Source organism: Anolis sagrei, chromosome 1 (genome assembly GCF_037176765.1).
Source record: "Anolis sagrei isolate rAnoSag1 chromosome 1, rAnoSag1.mat, whole genome shotgun sequence".
Classification (NCBI taxonomy): domain Eukaryota; kingdom Metazoa; phylum Chordata; class Lepidosauria; order Squamata; family Dactyloidae; genus Anolis; species Anolis sagrei.
The window spans coordinates 17,428,639-17,451,796 of record NC_090021.1 but is presented as its reverse complement, the minus strand read 5'-3'; the positions used below and the strand labels follow the sequence as shown (position 1 = coordinate 17,451,796).

Below are 23,158 nucleotides of genomic sequence, written 5' to 3'. Positions count from 1 at the left end.
TTTATTTTCATGGTCTCTTCCTTTCTGTTGAAATTGTCCACATGCTTGTGGATTTCAATGGCTTCTCTGTGTAGTCTGACATGGTGGTTGTTGGTGTGGTCCCGGGGAGTATTCTCAAATAATATGCTGTGTCCAGGTTGGTTCATCAGGTGCTCTGCTATGGCTGACTTCTCTGGTTGAAGTAGTCTGCAGTGCCTTTCATGTTCCTTGATTTGTGTTTGGGCAATGCTGCGTTTGGTGGTCCCTATGTAGACTTGTCCACAGCTGCATGGTATACGGTAGACTCCTGCAGAAGTGAGAGGATCCCTCTTGTCCTTTGCTGAACGTAGCACCTCCTCCAAAATGAACTGAACCACCTCAACTGGGTTCTCCAGGCCAATGGATACTCCACCTCAGACATCAGAAGAGCTGCAAGACCAAGAACAAGCCACGAGAGTCAAGCTGAAGATCCACCCAGAGGAAAAGTGTTCCTGCCATACTTCAAGGGAACCACTGACCGCATAGGGAAGCTGATGAGGAAGCACAACATACAAACAATCTACAAACCCACCAAGAAAATCCAACAAATGCTACAGTCCTAGACCCTTGGACGTGTGATCCAATACAACAGCCAGCAGAGTGTCTGCTATGGATGCATCTTGTTGTGTTTCAAATAATAATAATAATAATAATAATAATAATAATAATTATTATTATTGAGAGTCTACTGCATTTAAATTTTCATGTAAAGCATTTATGTAAAATCCTATTCCTTCGAGAGCAATTATTACACTGAACTGACCAGTCTCCTGCAGTAACAATATCCCAGATCCTGGATAAGGGGATGCCCAACCTGCACAACACAGCGATTCGCCCTGCAATGAGCCACCTGCTGGAGCATAGCCCCGCCCGCACCGCCTGGCGCCGCAATGCCTGCCGGGAAGTGTAGTCCGGGCCGCCTCCAGGGCAGGGAGCCCTCCTGGCGGTGCCTTCCCCTGGCGGAGCTCCTCCGCCTCCCGGGAAGGAAGCCAAGGGAGGCGGGGCGGTGAGGCGACGTGGAAGCCCGGAGCGGCCCGGCTGGTGGGGAGCAGCACCCTGGCGGCTGTGTTCCGGGCACTACAAGCCCCAGCGTGCCTTGCGGCGGGAGAGGAGCATGGAGAGCCCCCTGCCTGGCGGTCCCCGGGAGAGCCGGGCAGAGCGCGCCGGCGGGGCGAGAAACATGTGGGTGTTCGGCTACGGCTCGCTCATCTGGAAAGTGGACTTCCCTTACGAGGACAAGATGGTGGGCTACATCACGGGATACAGCCGACGCTTCTGGCAGGGGAGCACCGACCACCGCGGGGTCCCGGGAAAGGTGAGCAGGGGCTGGTTTATGTCTTATTGATTGCATGTGTGCCTTTTATGTTTGGAATCCAACCTGAGTCCCTTTGGGGAGATAGAGCGGAATATAAACAAAGTATTATTATTATTATTATTATTATTATTATTATTATTATTAGGGTTTGGGGTGAGAGAAGGGCCAGGTGGGAGGCAAAGAACCAAGCAGAGGCAGTCCCAAAACATTGCAGCAGTTCTCCCAACCATCAATCCTATTGAGCATCCCTTATTTATATCCAAAACACTTGGGAATGAAAGTATTTTGCCCTTTTCTCAAACTTGGGACTCAAAAGTACAGGTCTGGGAACCCATATTCGAAATGCTTGGGGATTACAAAATATCTGGTGCCCCTGAATCAAATCCCCCATGATCTGCTTTGAATTGGAATATATGTCAATGTGGACTTAGATAACCCAGGGCCCTTGCACACAACCCTATATCCCAGAATATCAAGGCAGAAAATCCCACAATATCTGCTTTGAACTGGGTTATCTGAGTCCACACTCAGAAAATATGGGATTTCCTGCCTTGATATTCTGGGATATAGGGCTGTGTGGAAGGGCCCCCAGTTCAAAGCCCTTCCAGACATCCCCATATCCCAGAATATCAAGGCAGGAAATCCCACAATATCTGCTTTGAACTGGGTTATCTGAGTCCACACTCAGAAAATATGGGATTTCCTGCCTTGATATTCTGGGACATAGGGCTGTGTGGAAGGGCTCCCAGTTCAAAGCCAATATTGTAGGATTTTCTGGGTTATATGGCTGTGTGGAAGGGCCCCGGGTCTCAGGGTGGATCTGCATTGAACAGCATTATATGGCTAGCGTAAACCAGGCATGGGCAAACTTGGGCCCTCCAAGTGTTTTGGACTTCAACTCTCACAATTCCTAACAATCTACCGGCTGTATTGTGGAAGGCTTTCATGGCTGGAATCACTGGGTTGTTGTAGGTTTTTCTGGCTATATGGCCATGTTCTAGAAGCATTCTCTTCTGACGTTTCACCTGCATCTGTGGCAACCATCCTCATAGGTTGTGAGGTGATTTCATACATAATATTTGTAATAAATGTAAACAAAATTGTCACAACCCAACCTCTGAGGGGTTTTTTGTCGTGTCAGGAGAGACTTGAGAAACTGCAAGTCGCTTCTGGTGTGAGAGAATTGGCTGTCTGTAAGGACATTGCCTAGGGGACACCTGGATGTTTTGATGTTTTATCATCCTTGTGGGAGGCTTCTCTCATGTCCCCGCATGAGGAGCTGGAGCTGATAGAGGGAGCTCATTCGCGCTCTCCCCGGATTCAAAGCTGTCGGCCTTCAGTCCTGCCGGCACAGGAGTTTAACCCACTGCACCACCGGGGGCTCCTCTGAGGATGCTTGCTAAAGGTGCAGGCGAAACAGCAGGAGAGAATGCTTCTAGTACATGGCCATATAGCCTGAAAAACCTACAAGAACCCAATCTACCAGCTGTTAGGAATTGTGGGAGTTGAAGTCCAAAACACCAAAAGAGCCTAAGTTTGCCCATGCCTGGCCTACGATATCTCATTCCGTATCTAGTAGACCCTCCGTTCACTGGCACCTAGAGATTGGTAGGTGCCGCATAAAGGTAGTTTCCGGTTGCTTCAGAGTGACTGTTGAAAATAGGTCTTACTAATAGCATACCATACCATATTATCCACACTGTATTGACTTGATATTGATATTGAAATATAGTAAGCAAAAGCAATGTAAGTGACTGGGGTGGGGGGGGGGAGGAAAGGGCCTGAGCCTGTTAGGAATTGTGGGAGTTGAAGTCCAAAACACCTGGAGGGCCATAGTCTGCCCATGTCTGGTGTAGACCCATCCAATGGAGTTCAAACTTCATTATAGGACACTGTAGATCCAACCTCAGTTAACTGGAATTTAAGCAACGCGGACTATCAAGCAACCGGCAAAAATAAATAACCAAAATGCCATACTGGATCCACAATGCTATTTTTTATAATAAAGTTTACCACATTATATGACACTGTGTATCCAACTTCAGTTAATTGGAATTTAAGCTACATGAACTCTCAAGCAACTAGTAAAAATAAATAATCAAAGCCCCATACTGCATCCACAATGCTGTTCTTATAGTAACGTTTACGTTGCTTTTACTTTATTTCAATACCAATATCAACTCAATACAGTGTGGATAATATGGTATGGCATGCTATTAGTAAGGTCTATTTTTAACAGTCACTCTGAAGCAACCGGAAAACACCTTTATCCGGCACCTACCAATCTCTAAGTGCCAGTGAACGGAGAGTCTACTGTATGCAGAATGAGAGATTGTGTAGATCAGGCATGGGCAAACTTCAGCCCTTTGGGTGTTTTGGACTTCAACTCCCACCATTCCTAACAGGTTGTTAGGAATTGTGGGAGTTGATGTCCAAAACACCTGGAGGGCCAATGTTTGCCCATGCCTGGTGTAGATGGAACCCAAGTCAAAACACAGAATTCATTTTTGTTTCATATTTACCTTTTACACATAGCCTGAAGATGATTTCATACAAAATGTTTTTAATGATTTTGTGCTTGAAACAAAATTGTCACTAATCTCAGAAACCCACACGGACGAATTTGGAGTATTTTGGATTTCAGATTTCTGGATAGGGGATGCTCAACCTGGGTTGTTTCTTTCCGTATTGTTGTCTATGCACATTATTGAGTGGATGTGGATGTAGAATAACAAGAGAGTGCTTCTATATTTTCCATTTGGAAGGGGATTTCCCCAGAATTGAAGAATGCCCTTCCCTGTATACTTGCTATTCCTCTGCTATGTTCTCTTGCCTCATCTACCTTTGGAACAGACTTTGTAACCATTCACATTTCCGTTTTAAATATGACACATAATGCCAGGCAGATCCTGAGCAAAGGCCTAAGGTATTTATCAGTGCAAGAACTAAGCAAGATGCCCAAAACTTTCTCCTAGTTAATCTAAAATTGATCCACCCAAGATTCAATCTTAAGGAAAAGAGGACATAACAGGAGAGGGTTGAACCTTAGGCAAAGATTCCAAACTAGTTGTGCTTTGTGTGTCTTTCACCTCATTGCAACTCACTGGTTTTAAGGAATATAGCCATGGTCATACTGCACTTTACTAGTTATAGTTAATGACAAGATTTAGGATTTAGCAATTTAAGAATAAATAACATTAAGATGACCTTTATGGCAAATTTTCCTAAAAAATGTATATGGTCCCCTTGATTAAAAAGAAGTATTGTGGTGTTTTTTGTTTGTTTGTTTGGGGTTTTTGTGTGTGTGTATTTTTCAAGACTGAGACATATTCCATAGACACAAAGGGTCTCTGCAAAATAGTGTTATAAGTGACTCAGCAAATTTTTTAATCATCCTATCACTTTACTGTAGGAACCTGTCTTGAGTATAGGTCAGGGAAAAGCAGAAAGCATTCACAATTTCCTTTTCTTTTATATCCTTACCCCACATTTGCCTTTTTCACTGCTGCCACGTATTGTGCTGAGTAGAGTTCTTCATTATGCCCTAAATATTTGTTGGGTGGGGCTAAATAGCTGTGTTAGGAGCCCCCGGTGCCGCCATGGGTTAAACACTTGTGCCGGCAGGACTGCTGACTGACAGGTCCGTGGTTCGAATCAGGGGAGAGAGGGTTGAGCTCCTTCTGTCAGCTCCAGCTCCCCATGCAGGACATGAGTGGAGCCTCCCACAAGGATGGTAAAACATCAAAACATCTCTCATACCAGAAGCAACTTGCAGTTTCTCAAGTCGCTCCTGACACACACAGAAATAGCGGTGTTGGACTTCATTGTTGTTGTGTAACTTCAAATCAGTTCTAGCATATAGTGATCCAATTGTAGGGTTTTTGGGGGGAGTGCAAGATTTGTTCAGAGGAGACTTGCTATTCTTTCCTTTGAGGCTGAGGGTGTGTGGCTTTGCATACAGGTAACTGAGGCCCCTTCCACACAGCTGAATTCATAGATTCATAGGTCAGTCATGTACAGATTTTCCCAAAACACAGTCACACTAAGTAAAATGGGATACTTCCTGACAGACATATTAAGACTGCAATCCTGTACAAACTTACTTGGGAGGAAATCCCACTGAACTTATTGTTTCTTCTGAATAAACACATAAGACTGTACCAGTATACGCATATTGTAGAAATATATTGAAAAAGGCAATTTCATGATGCTAAGGGAGGATCTGGAGCTGTTCGACTCATGACAGTATAAGCTATCAAAAGCAGAGAAATCACAACTTTTCAATATATCTTCCAGTTTGAAATAAACACATTTAGAAAGCTAGCATTTTAGGTCTGTCGCCCATTCTGTTGTTATAAAAATAGCATATTTGAGGATTGAAATTTTGACAAAGAGCAACCGACCCAAATGAAGTGATACCTCAGCTCTGTACTGAAGTCACTGATCCAACATTCACTGTTTATAACCACCCATAACTATACCTTTCCTCAGCCTATCAGCACATGTTTTGGGGAATTAACAGAATAATTCTACTCATTCAGTTTCTAAAAATCTACCTTCAGGCCTTTCCAAACATGCCCTGTTCTCTCACTTCCTTATTCTTTTGCCTAAGCCAATGTTGTTTTAGCCCTAGTTTCAGTTAAATAGTCAATAGTTTGCAGTGATCAAAATGAGATCTTCTATTCCCATTATTATCTGTATGGACCAACAGCCCCCAAAGCTTTACTGAATTACTAATATGATAATATCACTAATTGAGAAATGCTATTATATGCCAAAGGTATATCTTCCACTTAGTATTACTATCATGAGCCAATATGGTACGGTGATTGGAATATTGGATAAAAGACTCTGTGAGACCAAGGGTCTCATTGGGTAAACTTGGGCAAGTCGCATTTCCCTGGCCTAAGAGAGAAAGGAAATGGTGGCAAATCTCCTCTGAATAAACATTGTCAAGAGAACCCAATGACAGGGTCATAAGTTGGGAGTCAACTTGAAGTCACACATCAACAACAATTAATATAATCCAGCCAGTAAAGCTGAACCTACTGCAAATTGGTTTCACTGTTGATCCCCACTTCAAGCACTGAGATAGAGAAATAACCCTATTGCTTCACTGATTTTATTTTCTAAATTAAATCCAAACCTCTTTAGGTTTCCCTCATAGGAAAAACACCCCATGACCTTTTAGCATTCTATATACACTTACGTTTATTTACCTATTTGGATTGTATCCCACCTTCTCCCCAGAACTACAGCTCAAGGGAGTTCACAATATAATTAAAAGATAAATGCAAGAACTATTATTTTGTTGATTTAAGTTAATTTTGTTATTTATCTTAATAATTATTGTTCATGGTTTGCACTGTTATTGTGTTGTAAGATGCTCTGACTCCCCTCAAGGAGATTGGGTGGAATACAGATAAAGCATTATTATTATTATTATTATTATTATTATTAAACACTATTAAACTGATATGATTAAATTAAAAGCAATTTTGAAAACACACGGGGATATGTAACACATACATTCTCCAAATTCTTGCTTCAGCAGCCAGTTATCACAAGCATGGATGAATAAAAAGATCTGTTTTTACACAAGGACAACAATGAGAAATCACAATGAGAGGACCACATACTCCTCTGTACTTTCAACAGTCTGGGGGTATCTGGTTTTTATTTCTGAAGCTCCTATTACATGTCAAGCTTTCCTGATTTTTATGATAATAATAGAATTGTGGATATATCACAGAGTTATACTTGGTATTAATTTTTCAATCCATGCCTAATAAGTTTTGCATGAAATTTGCCTTTTTCACTATCACAGCAGAGGTCTTATTACAAATGAATCAACCCAATGAATCAGTTACTGAATAGTAAAACCTTAAATAAATCCCATTCATTCAATGGGTCTACCCTAGCTAAGGGTAGCAATTGGATTAAAGACACTGAGCTTCCAACTGTATCCCTTTTTCTGAATTGAACATAATGTGTTTGTTTATGTATGTGCGCATATGTGCCTTAAAGTCACCTACTGATTTATGACAGTCCCCTTGATTGCATAGGGTTTTCCTAGGCAATAACTGCCTCAGTATAAACCATTTTACTCTCACTTAGATTGATCTTCTCCGCCTCTTTGTTGAGATGTTCTTCAGGCAATTCATCTAACCTGTTTGGGATTTCATCCTTTTAAATAACATGTCTACCTCATTCCAAAGCATTTGGAGCTCTAGCAAACACTAGTACAAAAAAGCACCTTAACTCCTGTAATCAAATACCCTACTGACTTTAAAAAAAACCTAAACATGATTGTACCTATAATTATTGTTTGCACTGGCATTTTCAAGATGAAGGCTTTTAACCACTGGAAAAATCCTCCAAGTAACATGTTATTACTCTAGCTGGAATGTGTATGACAGTTACACATTCTAGCAATAACTTTTCTTAGAGCCTCATCACACTAGAGAAAAAATCCACCTAAAATCCGGTTTCTGCCTCCTGCAGAATGCTGGGGTTTGTAGTTTAGGGAGGAACCTTTAACTGTTAAAGGTTCCTCCCTAAACTACAAACCCCAGCATTCTGCAGGAGGCAGAAACCGGATTTTAAGTGGATTTTTTCTCTAGTATGATGAAATAGTTAAATATTTCAGCCACAGCCCAGAGATATATTTTCTTCTTCCAATTTTGAGAAAAACTCTTAATTCAAAAATGTAGTTTAGGTGTTTATAGAAAATGATGCTTTTGTTTTAAATGGGAATTTACTTTTAAACCAACTCCTTCCTCAAATTCCAAATCATGTACAGGTTGTGCACCTCTTAATCAAAATCTCTTATCCAAAAATTCCAAAATCATCCACTTCACAGACTGAGATAGTGATTCCTTTGCTTTCTCATAGTTTAATGTATGTAAACATTGTTGCATGCACAAAATCAATAGAAATATTGTTTGTAACATTACTTTCAAGATATGTGCATAGGATATATAGGAAACAAACAAATTTCATCTTTAGATTTGGGTCCCATCTCCCAAGATATCTCATTATTATGTGTGGATATGTAAATACAGGCATTCCAATATACTCCAAACACTCCAAAATCCAAAACAGTTCAGGTCCAATCTTTTCAGAGAATGGATACTTAACCTGTATAACTTCAGGGTGTTTTAAGAAGCTGTTATTAGCTTCTCTGATGGCCCTTCCAATGTTAGAAATAGTACAAAACAAAAGAAAATTATTTGTTCAGTCATAGCCATATTTTATTTATATAACCTATATTAAACCTGTGTCTGAATTGACTTCATAACCTTCTGAAATCCAGTCAAGCTTTTGACCAGTAGACACAGACTATCTGCTTATATGAATAGTATTAAACACACAAACATACATTATGGATGAGTTACGGTACCCCATAATCATTGCATCAAATTGTGTCTTATTGTGTTAAGAATAAACATATACATTAAGACTAAAAACAAATCAAGCAGTAACCCATTCGATTTCATGGAAAATGCACTTTTAAGCAACCTGAATGAAAAGAATGGACTTTACAATTCTTTGAAAATCTAGTGTCCCTCTCACTATACAAGGACTATAGAGCTTATATAATTCTAAATAGCATTTGTTGAACTAAAGACACAATGGAGTTCAGAAACATCCAGCAATCTAGGAGAATGGCATTGACAGAACAGGACTATGTTATTTACAGTTGCATATGCGGCAGATTATGCAGTCATCAGAAATACCTAGCTGACTGTGAACGTACATGAAGCAACACTTGGAAATAATTGGTATTCTTCTGTGAGTGAAAATCTATAGTATTGTTATTTGTTGTAGTTTGTACCTTTTAGAATAAGATTTTTTTACTTTATTAATACCAACTTCACATCTTTAATCTGAAATCTTAAAATCAACGTCTGGGGTTCATATAAAGACCTACACATAATTGCAAGCCTGAGGGCAGGGAATTTTGTTGTTGTTTTTTTTTAATTGTAAAGCACCATGTGCAGTGATGGCGATATATAAATAAATGATTTTGATAAGAATAACAATAATTGCAACAAAATTTCAACTTGAACACTAGAGTAGTAGCCTGAAATCAAGAACATATAACCAGCCCCTCATATCCATGGGTTTGGCATTCACAGATTTGATCCTCCCCTGATGCCACTGTGTGCCCTTCCCAAGGTCTGGGACTGCTGTGTAAATGTGGAAGGGTTTGCAGACACAATTTTGACAGGTCATTTGCTTCTCTCCCCCCACCCCCCCCCCTTATAGCTTTGGGAATGGAGAAGCAACAGCAATTTTTCTTGCCAACCCATTGCAGAAAACAGCCAGTGCATAGGCATTAAGAGCTTTCTGACAATAGCTATCACTGCTGCTTCACTCTCACTGCGACTTCAAGAGATGAGGTGACAGAAATGTCTTTTGCCAGCCACCTCTGGAAGCCTGCCAGCACATAGGTTTCAGGTGTTAGTTGGCCATTGCTGCTGCCTCAACTCTCCCTGTGGCTTTGGAAGGTAGGGCAATAGCAATTTCTTTCATGAATCACCTCTGGATGCCTGCCAGGAGTTGGTTAGTGACGTTTTGCTCTCCTCAACTTCACAGGGTGGGGCAACAATGATCCCTCTTGCCAACCACCTCTGGAAGCTGCTGGTGAATGGGTTTTGGGAAATGATTAGTGATGGACAACGTTGCTGCTATACTCTCCCAAAGATTGACACATCTGATTGGTAGAGCAGCAGCGATGGCCCTCACCAACCATTGCCCATGGCCCACAAAACAGCCAGCTTTAGGGGCCCTCCTTACAAAGTGCAGTGGGGTTGATTTGTGATGACATTCACACAGCATCCCAGACTTCTGGAGTGGCTGTGATAACTCATCCCCATAGAGGTGCTGTGTGAATGTGTACACAATATTCATAACAGCAGGCTTCAGGAGTGGAGTGACAACTGCCTTCTCCCCAGGCATAGGACTGCTTAATCGGAGTGCACATGGCAGCCCAGGCTTCGGGGAGGGCACAGGACCACCATGTGAATGTGTGCATAGCAGCACCAGCCTTTTAAAGGAATGGCTGCGGAGCAAAGTCTTCAAAACAAACCCTCTTTGAGAACTCCCCCCCCCCCCACACACACACACCAATCTGCTAGCTCCACAAAAAAACCTTGCCCTAACCCCAGAGATATTCCTATTTTTTCCACTTTCACTGGATTTGTGTCACTAACCACTATGAATATGGAAGGCTAATTTATTGTGATTTGTAATGCCAATATGACAACAGGTATTACACTTTACAGGCAGACTCATTACCAAGGAAAACAGTGGATTACAACACAGGAAAGAGAAAATCTAATTGGTGCAACATGCAAGATAGATTAACCAAATGAAACATATTATGGATGTATTAATGACAGTTTTAAGTGAATACTGTTCTGAACTGAAAGCTCTAGAAGTGTATTAGCTGCACTAAAGAAAGAGCCAAGTGCCAATAACAGTTAATATACAAGAAATACAAAAGGTATGCTGTTCTTTAGAAGGTGATTTAACACATTAGTAGTATTATGATTGTGAAACCAGTCCATCTTATTTTTGTTTTCTTGATTAATCATATTAGAGAGGTAAAATAATGGTATGTCAGTGTCTCAACTGGTTAGTGCTATGCTTTCGGTCTCTTAGTGTATTCTTAGCTAAGAAAAGATTTCTACCTTGCACGCAGACTCTATTATTGAAATCGGCTCAATGAGATAAGAAGCAAGTTCTAAGGACCAATTTAGAGATGCTAACTGCTGCTAAAGTCTTATGTCTGGTATGAAAGATACTCAGATCTCCAGGACATTGGCCAATAGCAGTGAATACACCATCCCGATATAAGCATATACCTACAGTTTATCCCCAAAGTATATCTCACCACATTTACCAACAAAGACCAGAACAGATGCTGAACTTTTCTGCAATGTTTTTTTCAGCTTTTACAAACCACCTTTTTCAGCCTCTGAACAGGAATTCAGGGCTCTATATTTCATGACACTGTCCTCCACTACCAGCACAATACTCACTTGATCACCTGGCTAATAGCTATCAAGACTCGTGGGGGACAGGATATGACTTTATCTTTACTTCTGCCATCAATTATATTCTGTGAGGTCAGCTATGTGGCCATTCTAAATACAACATTCTTTAAAAAAATGTGGTTATCTTTCCCCTCAAGAACCAAACATTTAGATTTAGATGCAATAGAATACATAACATATTAAAGAAAAAATATTACTATTAAACACATACCACATCTACTAGAAAGCCTTTATTTCCCAAGGATTACTCAGGAACTATCTTGTTCTGAGGTGGGAAATATTTAGTGTTCCACTCACTTATACCATAATGGTGCTTATTTTTTTATTTCAGCTTGGGGTAAATACAACTGTAAATGACTTTCCTAAACAGCCAAATACTGTTAACCTGCATAAATTATACCAATTATGCACATATCCTTAGTTTGCATGCATTTTTGCTGGTGCATTGGATTTTGAACATATTGCCATGATCTAATTTGTTAGAATACCAAAACAAGAGCAGATAATACTTCATGACATGTCTCTGTCATTTCCTAAATGTATCAAAATACTTCTATTTTACAACACTAGTTTAAACTAAAGTAATGCCACGAGCAGAACATGGAAATGAAATATGTATGTGACATTTTGACAATGTAATGCCAAGTTTTCAAGGGATCCAAATGCTTGCACTGATTCTCTTCTCTTCTAATCTTGAGTTACTCTGATCTCATTGCCCTTTCTTACCAAAACATAAGAAATTTATGCATTTGCATATTTCCAAAATCAGCTTTATACAGCCAAATGTGATCAACTGGACCAGAAAAAATGAAAAACTAATCTGATATATATTCTCGAAGGCTTTCACAGCTGGAATCATTAGGGTGTCGTGTGGTTTCGGGTTGTATGGCTGTGCTCTAGCAGCATTTTCTCCTGACATTTTGCCTATATCTGTGGCTAGCATTTTCAGAGGATCTTCAGAGATCCGCTGAAGATGCCAGCCACAGATGCAGGCAAAACATCAGGAGAAAATGCTTCTTAAAACATGGCCATACAGCCTAGAAACCACAAAAGACCCCAGTAATCTGATATAGTTAATGATATTTCTACTACTTTATCCAGATACAGGATCATATTTTTCCCTGGAAAACATGTAGCTTGGTCTCATGTTACTCAGTTCAAGGTCAGAAACTGCAGGGTTGGTTAGCAGTGTTAGAGTAACCCACATTTTGCTTTATAAATTCCTTAAGAAACAGTTGTTTTGTTCTTGTGAACTTTTTTAGATTTGTTGAGAAACATAAAACCATGAAAATGAACAAAACCTGGCTACCAGTATTAAAAAAAAACCTCTAAAATCCGAACAATAAATAAAGACCAAGACTCAAAAAGCAGGGGAATTCCAGACAAGAATCTATCAGGGCCAGTTAACACCTCCCAACAAAGGATTCCCTCAGGAAGCAACCAGCCAGGCCTTGAAATTGCAGGCCATTAAATGCTAATCAAGGTGGCAAATTGTAACATTCACACCTGCCTCAAGTAGACAAGAGTTCTTTCCCCCACCCTGGACATTCCACAGATATATAAAATCCTTACTTACTTAGTTTCCAACAGACCCCTCAACCTTTGAGGGTGCCTGCCATAGATGTAGGTGAAACATCAGGAGAGAATGCTTCTGGAACACGGCTATACAGCCCAGGAAACTCACAGCAACCCATAAAACCAATTAATAAGGTAGCTCAACTTGATGGGTTCAAGATTATCCAGGAAGTCAATAGGACTAAACAGACTTAAATCCCAATATTAAAAAATAAAATGTAGATTTGATACACACAAACAGAGACTACTGAACACAACTGGACTTAATTCTGAGTAGACTGACATAGACATACAATGTAAACCAGTTATTCATATCATATCGAAATACATTATTTTGGCCTCAAAACCTGCCCTCAACTTATACATGAGGTCAACTTACCAAAGATGAAAGCACATCTATTAGCACCTTTTCCTTTCATGCCCATGTCTTCTAACACACACATTCATTTGCAGTGAAAGAATAAAGAGAGTGTACTAAAGAACGGTCAGGGTGGGAATCAGAAAAGGTTAGCTGAGTAGCATACTGGAATAATCCATTACAGAAGGGCCAAGAACACCAAAGTTGGACTTTTAACATCTACCAGGGGACAAACACTGGTCAAAGTAGTATAACTGTAGAGTATAAAACCTACAGAGTATGTCCCTACCCAGAAGGCCAAACCATAAGTGAGGAGAAGCAGGGAGTAGCTCTACATTAAGACACCATTTTGACTCATCTGACATAATTCATTTATAAGGCGTCATCCCTCAGAAAAGTAATGCCATGACCAGACTTGTTTGGTAATTCAATTGTGAAAACTTCCAAAACACAAAATAAATAATGGATTCAGAGCTATCCATGGTATTTTTTAGAAAATATAGTTTCCACACACAGTGTACAATAAATTATATATATTAAAAGTCATACTCTTCCAAATTGATTGTCTTTTCTTAATGGTGTTTTGTTTTTGTTTTTAAAAATATATTTTTACTATTTATCTGCTGGTAAAACCTTTACTGAAATAGTGGTATTTCTTTTAATTTTAGCCTGGAAGAGTTGTTACACTTATTGAAGATCCTGAGGTATAGTAGTCATGTTTTTATATTGTATCAAATGTGTACAATGTCTTAGAAAACTCAAAACATATTTTGATTATAGTTATGGAGATGTAATCCTATACAGAACTTACCAAAGAATAAGTCCTAATGAAACATTGTACAAGTTCTGAATACATTATGCATAAGATGTTCTTATTAATAAAGTTGCTCATTTTAGATAAAGGAACTAAGAGGAAACCTCAAAATGTGCACATAGATCACTTTGTTTAAGGGCAACCTGACCAGTTCCTTCAAAAGAATTGCTTAGGACATTTGGGAGAGGAAATATTTACCTTGATGGGATTAATTTCTGTGTACACCCTCAAATAATCCATAGGAAATAAAATACCTGTATTCATTCTCATCCCGAAGGGGACTCAGAACAGATCACAGAACACATATACAGCAAACATTCAGTGCTGTTTTTACACTAACAAGACAGACAAGTGTACATAGACAGAGGTGTATATATAGCCTTTTCCCATCTTCAGCATCTTGGAGGCTTGTACTCAGTTCTGGCCACCCGGGGGGGGGGGGGTGCTGTCGCTCCATCTCCCCTGCCGAAGAGCTTTCTTTGTAAACTTCCCCTTGATTGAATTGCTGGCATTTTCTGGCATTTCCTTATGGGTGCCTTAAATACCTCCCCGCTTTAAGTGGTACCCATTATCTACTCAAATTTTCCATTCAAACTGCTTGGTATGCATAAGCTGAACTAAAGGCAAGGAGGTCACCCCAACCCGGCTTCAAACTGTTAACCTTTCTATCGGCAAGTTTACTGAAGTTGGTGGTTAACCTGCTGTGCTAAAGCCTGACCCTATTTTTTTGTTAAGAACCCGTTTCTGCTTAAAACGGGCTTTTATTTACAATCAACCTGGCCAAGATTTATTATTTATTTATTTACAGCATTTATATACCGCTTTTCTCAGTTAAAGATCCAGGGATATATTTAGGTTTTGAAGGGTTTTTGTTCTTATTCTCTCCTCCTAAATTTTAATAGGGGCTATACAAAATAATTAAAATATAGATTTCTTCTGTATGTCCATTTGATTAACAGAGCTGATTCTATCTCCTTTCTAAAATGAAAAGCATGCACTTTAATTATAGTGTACTTATAGTGGTTAAACATCCTTTTTTCATCATAAACTTTTTCTCCATTCTAGTATAGCTAGTTTAATCTTTTAATCTAAAGATTCATTCCCAGATTTTCTACAAGTTTACATGGTTTTCCCAGGGTACTCTCATTCATTGCAAACATTTGTGGCAAAGTGCCTATTAGACTCTCTTAAAGTGTTTCTAATTGAGGGACTTTATGAAAAAGTGAACAACAGCTCCATTTCTGTGACCTTCTGAGAATTAGTATACTGCACACTTGGATAGGATTTTAGTGCTTATTTCAAGTAAGATCGTAAGCAACAAAAATCCCTCTTCAGTTTTCCAGTCAGTTGTGATCATGGAGGCATGAAAATACAGTTCGTCCTCCACATTTTTAAGCTTACCTTTGGCAGATATGGATAATAGGTTGTCTCTGGGAATTTATACTCAACTTCTTGAGATTACCAGAAATTCCCAGAGATATTCTCCCTAGTTTTTTAAAAAAATCATTTTTAATTCACAGTTTTTCCACTATCACAGAGGCTATATGCCCCTAACCTCTGTGAAAGTGAAGAGCCTACTATAAGCCTTAATTACACACTCACCTCTCCACCCCCACTATGGAGGATCATGCTGGCCTATCTTCCAAAATTATTTAAATGGTTACTGACAGTGCTATGTAAAATGCCATGAATCTTCAAATGGGCAGCTGGGTCAGGGAGAGGACCTTCTAAATCAGGTATGGACAAAGTTTGACTCTCCGGGTGTTTTGGACTTCAACTCCTAAAATTTTTAACAGCCTGCCAGCTATTAGGAATTGTGGGAGTTGCAGTCCAAAACACCTGGAGGGCCAAAGTTTGCCCATGCCTTCTCTAAATGATTTCTTTGAAATTTCAAAATATATACCTATTCCTCCTTAACCACTAGAGTCACCATTTCATAATTTGAAAGGTAATGCACTGATCTAGCTATTCCTCTTAATTTTATTTGGTTTTATTGTGCAGAGTGATTACAGTTTTTACATCCTTAAGAGTAAACTAAACGAAACCTTGCTGAGAAGCTAAAACACTGACATTTTCCATTTCATCAGGGGAAACTGTTTGAAACACAAATAGCTTCCCTGCAATGCCAAATCTGAATTGAAATCAATTTAGTTGCAAACGTAACTTCAACCTTTTGTAGCTGACAAGGCCAGCAAATTCAGCTTAGTGTCAGTCATTGTGACTTTTCTGTACCTTTCTGGTAAGTTTTTTCACATTGCTGTACAGTTGTACCTCATTATGCTAACAGACAGATTCTTCTATAAGCAACAAATGGTTCAGCTTGTGGGTATTTTCCCCCTTTCTCTCCCCTGCATTTGCACAGTAAAAACAGAAACTTAGATCACTGCAAACATCCTTTTAAAACTATAGGCAGCCATAATTACTCAATTAAATTGAATATGAAAATAAGAAACTAATAGCTATCTTACCTTTAGTTTCATTTAAAAAAATAAACAAATGAAGTCCTCTTTGTTTCAAGCATACTTACACAGAGTTACATACTTGTATATGAGTTTAAGCATAGTGACAAATAGGAAAAGTTATTTTAATACTTAAAACATAGTAAATCACCTGAAGTTTGCAACTGAAGAATCCTGTCTGTCAGTTTTCTCAGAAGACATTCCACAGACCTCACATTCAGAGTTGGCTATTTTTGTGACCCTCAACCATTCTGGAATTCCCAAAAAAGTTTTTTACCCCTTTATTTCTTGATTCCCAAACCAAAAAGACAGAGGAAAGAGAATTCATCTGAACATTAGGAAGACCTTCCTGACTGTGAGAGCCGTTTAGCAGTGGAACCTCCTATCTATTTATTTTGTGTGTCACCTTTCTCACAGAAACAAAACCAAGACAGCTCATAAAAGAAATCAATAAATCTCAACAATGAATTTTTAAAATAATTACCATCATAACATTAAAGGTGTTTTTAAAATTACACTTTTGAAAGCATATAAAGGCCCCTCTGGTGGCGCAGTGAGTTAAACCATTGAGCTGCTGAACTACTGACCGAAAGGTTGCCTGTTCGAATCTGGGAAGCAGAGTGAGCTCCCACTGTTATGCCCAGCTTCTGCCAAACTAGAAAGTAGAAAATATGCAAATGTGAGTAGGTCAATAGGTACCGCTTCTGTGGGAAGGTAACAGCATTCCATGCAGTCATGCTGGCCACATAACCTTGGAGGTGTCTACAGACAACGCCAGCTCTTCAGCTTAGAAATGGAAATGAGCACCACCCCCCAGAGTCAGACATGGCTAGACTTAATGTCAGGGGAAACCTTTCCCTTTTTAAAGTGCACATTCTGATGAGAAACCTGTCTGCAAATTTTTCTGAAATATTATATCACCGTATATGAACATGCCTTCTTACAAAGGTTTTTGCCTATTGGTGAAAGAAATGAAAGAAGAGGGGCAGCCTAGCATCCTACAGAAGAAAGATCCAAAGGATGGGAGAAGCCACTAAAAAGTGCTTTATCTCCCTGCCTCTCCCACTCCCATCCTTACCAAGCAAGCCTGTGATAATGCCAGAACCAAGAGAAAATCCTCCCCTGTGAATCTGAAGATTCTGGCAAGTTCATATAAGGAGATACAGTCTTTCAGAAGAACTGGATCTAAGATTTTATAGGTGATGGCCAGCACTTTGAATTATACCTGAAAATGAATCAGTAGTTAATGAAGTTATTTTAACATTGGTGTTAAAATGCTTCCCTGTTATTGACACTAGTTATTCCAGCTGCAGATTGTGCACCTGCTATAATTTCCCAACAATTTTCAAGGTAACCCCACATAGTGTTACAGTAGTCTAAAAGGGATGTAAGAAAGGAATGTGTTACAGTAGCCAAATTTGGCATCTCAAGGAACAGGCACAGCTGGCACACTCGTTTTAATTGTACCAACACACTCCTGGCCACTGCTGAAACCTGGATAACCGGATTTAATGTTAATGGTTTAATTTTTTTTATTACCAGGCTTTATAGATTCCTTTCATGAACCGCCTGTCTTTCTCTCTGGGAGAACAGCAGCATGTAAATGATATGCATAAATATGTAATTGATTTAGAAACATTATTTTAAAAGGACTTCCAAACATTTCTTTAGTCCTCCTTTGGTATGGTTAGGAACCCATTCAACTTCCCAGGATCATAGGGCAGAGTTTCAGCTCTAACTAGCTGGGATTGCCTATCTCTGTATTAGAAAGGATATCACTGGGAACATGAGTTTCATTCTGAACACACTGACTTTTCTATCCATGCTTTCAATGCTTTCAATAAAAACAACTGAATTTGTACTACAAATGCAAAGAACAGAGAGAAAAGAGATATTGTCAAAGGTTTTCATGGCTGGAATCACTGGGTTGTTGTAGGTTTTTTGGGCTGTATGTTCTAGAAGTATTCTCTCCTGACATTTTGCCTGCATCTATGGCAGGCATCCTCAAGGTAACCCCACATAGTGTTACAGTAGTCTAAAAGGGATGTAAGAAACATTCATCATCAATATTTCAAACATTCATCATCATCAGAATAATAGTGAGGACATCACTACCTCTCAGTCTGAAAAACCTACAGAAAAGAGGTAGCTTAAACTGAGAATGAACCTCTCCAGCTTTGTAAAGGTTAACCCTTCAATTTATTAAATGAAAGTATATTTCCCTTTCTGGTTGTGTTCTTCAACAGGGCTGTGTATGGGGAGTTGCATACAAACTACCAATCGGACAAGAAGGCGAAGTAAAAGCGTATCTTGATTTCCGAGAGAAAGGTGGCTACAGGACTACAAGTGTTCTTTTCTATCCCAAAGATCCCTTAGTGGAACCGTTCGATGTGCTGCTATATATTGGAACCTGGGAAAACCCTAACTACCTTGGACCAGCACCTCTAGAAGATATTGCTGAACAGATTTCTAATGCAGCTGGTCCAAGTGGAAGAAACACAGAATACCTCTTTGAACTCTGCAACTCCCTCAGGGATCTCGTACCAGAAGATGTAGATGAACATGTTTTTGCTTTAGAGAAACTAGTAAAGAAACTCTTGGAACAAGAACAGCAAAAACTTAATTCCGTATAAAACAAATATTTCAAACATTCATCATCATCAGAATAATAGTTTCATAGATATACATGTTGAATTTGGAGATGTACCATCTGGACTTTACAATACATGTTTCCTCCAGGGCACTACTGTTGTTACTCAGTAGAAAGTGGTGTTTAAAACTATGTCTTCAGGAGTTTAAGGGAGGAAGACCTTTGGGGTTTTGTAATAAATTCAAGCAATGTATTCTTTATTTCTCAAATGTGAGAAAAAATATAGGCCCAGGTTTTAAGTTTGAGAGGAAACCTTTTTGATTTCAAGCTATTTAGATTTTTTGTGTTTTAAAAATATAGATTTGGACTAGATCCTGCACTTGGACAGACTATGGATGTAATCCTAGTCATATTTACTTGGTCCTCCCCCTGCCCCAGTCAAATTGAGGATTGCTTCTGTTGGTAAACATGCATAGGATTGAGCTTTATGTGTCAATTTGGGCCTGGATCACAATTACTCAACAACAAAACGGTGTCAGTGGGGTTTGTTGATTATAACACTGACATGGAAATCCTCTGTACAGTTATTTAGGGGTACGTCCCATGGAAGAATTTAAAGTAAACATTAACAGATTTGCACTGTTAAATGGTAATTATTCCTATGCAAGGACTGGGTCCACTGTAAAGCTAAATTAGAAATGTTTTAGAATACGCTCACTACAAGGTATTTATTATCTACTTCAGCACTGAACTCAGTGGTTTTATATATATTAACTATTTGTTCTTTGCTAAGTTGAGCAAATAATTCTTGAAGGAAAAGACACTTTCTTTTTAAGATACAAATCGTGTCAAGATCCTCAGGAACAATCAATAACTCATACCATATTGGTGCCTTATTTTATTTTTTATCACAGGACGTTTTAAAGATCTGCAAAAAGGAGTATGACTTGAATCTGCAATAGCAAGAATGTTCAGAAACTTCCTTTCTTATTCACTAGGCATTTTCCAGAAATTTTTAAATGAGCTAAAACAGGTGGCCACTATGTACAGATATTTTTTTTGTCCTCTCCCAGTGACTTAAAATCTATAAATTACAGCTTGTAGCAGCCCAATGTTCAAAATATATGAATATCAACCTGTATTATGATCCCTACTGAAGGCCAAATTTTTGTAGAATTAGTTTGAGAATTAATCTAGTACAGTTGGCTCTTCATATCCAAGAATTCGACCATCTGCAGCTTGAAAATAGTTGCTTAAAAATTCCTAAAAGGAAACTTTGATTGTGCCATTTGATTCACGGGGCACAATTATACTATGCTATTGTATATACTTAGACATGAGCATCCATGGACTTTGGTATCCATGGGTATCCTGGAACCAAATTCCAGGAAATATCAATGGTCACTGTGTCAAAGTACATACATAATAGAGAAGATCACACACTATGCACCCTTAATGTATTGTGATCTCAGCCACACAGCAGGAATAGAAGGTGTATCCAGATAAGAATCCTGTTATTTGCTACTCTAGTGTAGCTCTTGTGCTGCTACAAAAAAGGATAGAGAAAGCTTGTTTTTCGCCATCTACAAAAAGTTGTGATTTCCTGAGTATCTTATTTATACCACATCCTTGCTTTTGGGGGCCCTTCCACACAGCTTTATAACCCAGAATATCAAGACAGATAATCCACAATATCTGCTTTGATCTGGGTTATCTGAGTCCACACTGCCATATAACCCAGTTCAAAGCAGATAATGTGGGATTTTATACAGCTTTGTGGAGGGGACCTACGTGCAACCTTGGAGTTATAAGCATTCTGGAAAGACTTCCTTGGAAAATCACAGGCGATTTCAGAACTTTGGTAAGGCTCTCTCTATTACAGGGCCCTTCTACACTGTCATATACAATCCACATCATCTACTTTGAACTGGATTATATGGCAGTGTTGACTCAGACCCCTTCCACGCAGCCATATAACCCAGATCAAGGCAGATAATCCCACAATATCTGCTTCTAACTGGGTTATCTGAGTCCACACTGCCATATATTCCAGTTTAAAGCGGAAAGTGTGGGATTTTATTCAGCTGTATGGAAGGGGCCTCAGATAATCCAGTTCAAAGCAGATAATGTGGATTATCTGCTTTGATAATCTGGATTATATGGCAGTGTAGAAAGGGCCTCAGATAAATCTTTCTGTCACTGATGTCATGGTGCATGACAAAATATTTTTGAAGCCATGGGGAGCTGGAGACTTAACATGTCATGGGGAAGTGACTTCAGAGGCAAAATAACAATTATCAGTTGGTGAGCACAAGCTATTGAAATACTCTAATGTACTTCTCTGGATACTGTGTTTAGGAGCAGGTGCACAATGCATAGCAAGTGACTGGAATTTAACCTCAGCAATCATTTAGGCATTTCTGAAAGTAATAAGCCTAATTATTATGAAAGATAAGCAGAAGGAGTTTCCATTTCAACTGTGAATTACTTTTTTCTCAGAGTTTTAAATTATTTTCTTGAAGTCTTCATCAAAAGCATATTTTTGTATTTTAATATATAGAAAGGTTGTGTTCAGAATGTCAAGTACTATCCCAATCTCATATAGCAAAACAGTGGTTTTATATTTGTGTCCAGTCTTCAGAATGAAGCCTGTATTGTTTTAAATCAGTAACATTTATGTTGTGTGTTTGTTTACCATTCTTCTCCATTTTCTTATCTATGGTTTGTATATACTTTATTATCCATTTCTGAGGGAGGGTACCTTTCTTCAAAGAACTAAGAAGATTTATGGAGAGGGCATTTAAATTAGAAAATAATCAAGGTAATAACCATTCCACAAATACAGCATACTGAAGGTCATAAATGGCTTTAGCACATTATTTTACTGGCTATGAAGAGGTGACCTAAAATTCTTAATACAATCAAATACACAAGTTATAGGTAAATCCCTATTAAGGATCCATTAAAGTCCATTAAAATCCGTGAAATTTTAATCATTGATTTCTGTGTGAACAGGATCAATTCTTTATTATTATCCAGTGGAACTTCAGGTTTTTATTTTGAAAGCAGCAGCTTCATGTGTGTCAAATATCTTGTGGAAAACAATTGAGAAGATTTTAATAGTGGTTAGTAAAATGGATGGGAGTCTGCTGCACACATACAAATCCACAGCATATTTTTAAAAGGAACAGTCTCAAGTATATGACATCAGATACACAAGAATAAAAAAGATGGTAACTGAGCATTTCCATTTAAACTGAAAATTAGGAGCGTCTGAAAGATTCACCAGAATTCCTAGGTAGTGACTCTTTAGGTATTTACACTAGATTTGAAAATCCATATTTATATTTCTTTGTTGGTTTCTGTTTCTAATAAAAAAGCACGGTTCTTACAGAGGAAACTATGTTAGCCCCCACTATCCTTCACACATGTGTATATTAAAGTATTACCAGTAAATGCATTTCAGAGGTGTAAACAGTCTATAATATTCAAGAAGTTTCTTTTTGCAAAGGTTAGTAAAACTAGTCAACTGAGAACTCCTCATATACCTCTGTAGTATAGCACAAGAGCTAAAGTTGACTTCTTTATGGTTCTGTATTTTGTAAGGTAATTGTATTGTAGGTATGTGCCAAGGACTATATTTTTCACCAGATTCATGTACTACAATACGAAATATCGTGATATATTCCATTTTGTTCATGTAACTTCGGTACAATAAAAGGCACCATATTTATTCAAATGCTACTGGAAAAGAAAGGTTTTCACTTAAGACAAATTTCACACTATTATAAAAAAAAAAAGTATCTGAAAAACTACACCAGGTTATCTTCATGCTTTCAGTGCTTGTGGGATGAAGAGAAATCATGTGGAACACAATTCTCAGTACCTATTTCTGTTTGCTTACTGATGCATAAACAACTACCCACTACCAAGAGAAAAACAGACCAATAACTAATTGACCTGAC

General features: G+C 38.8%; 2 protein-coding genes across 9 annotated transcripts in view; one reads left to right on the top strand and one right to left on the bottom strand.

Moving 5' to 3' along the window:
* ASB3 (ankyrin repeat and SOCS box containing 3) overlaps window positions 1-23,158 on the bottom strand; it is a 65,092-nt gene that overhangs the window by 35,110 nt on the left and 6,824 nt on the right. The window lies entirely within an intron of this gene.
* CHAC2 (ChaC glutathione specific gamma-glutamylcyclotransferase 2) lies at window positions 1,024-22,931 on the top strand. Of its 2 annotated transcripts, XM_060754556.2 has the most exons (3): window positions 1,024-1,333; window positions 13,999-14,034; window positions 18,850-22,931. In XM_060754556.2, exons 1-3 carry the CDS (start codon window positions 1,133-1,135, stop codon window positions 19,234-19,236), a joined length of 624 nt encoding a protein of 207 aa, XP_060610539.2. In that variant the 5' UTR covers window positions 1,024-1,132; the 3' UTR covers window positions 19,237-22,931. The 2 variants fall into 2 exon arrangements, with proteins under 2 accessions (XP_060610539.2, XP_067319081.1); XM_067462980.1 differs by lacking the exon at window positions 13,999-14,034.

Coding starts and splice junctions, on each gene's coding strand:
- CHAC2 (XM_060754556.2), top strand. CDS start 1,133: ATGGAGAGCCCCCTGCCTGGCGGTCCCCGGGAGAGCCGGGCAGAGCGC. Junction 1,334..13,998: donor ACCGCGGGGTCCCGGGAAAG/GTGAGCAGGGGC, acceptor TTTTAATTTTAG/CCTGGAAGAGTTGTTACACT. Junction 14,035..18,849: donor CACTTATTGAAGATCCTGAG/GTATAGTAGTCA, acceptor GTTCTTCAACAG/GGCTGTGTATGGGGAGTTGC.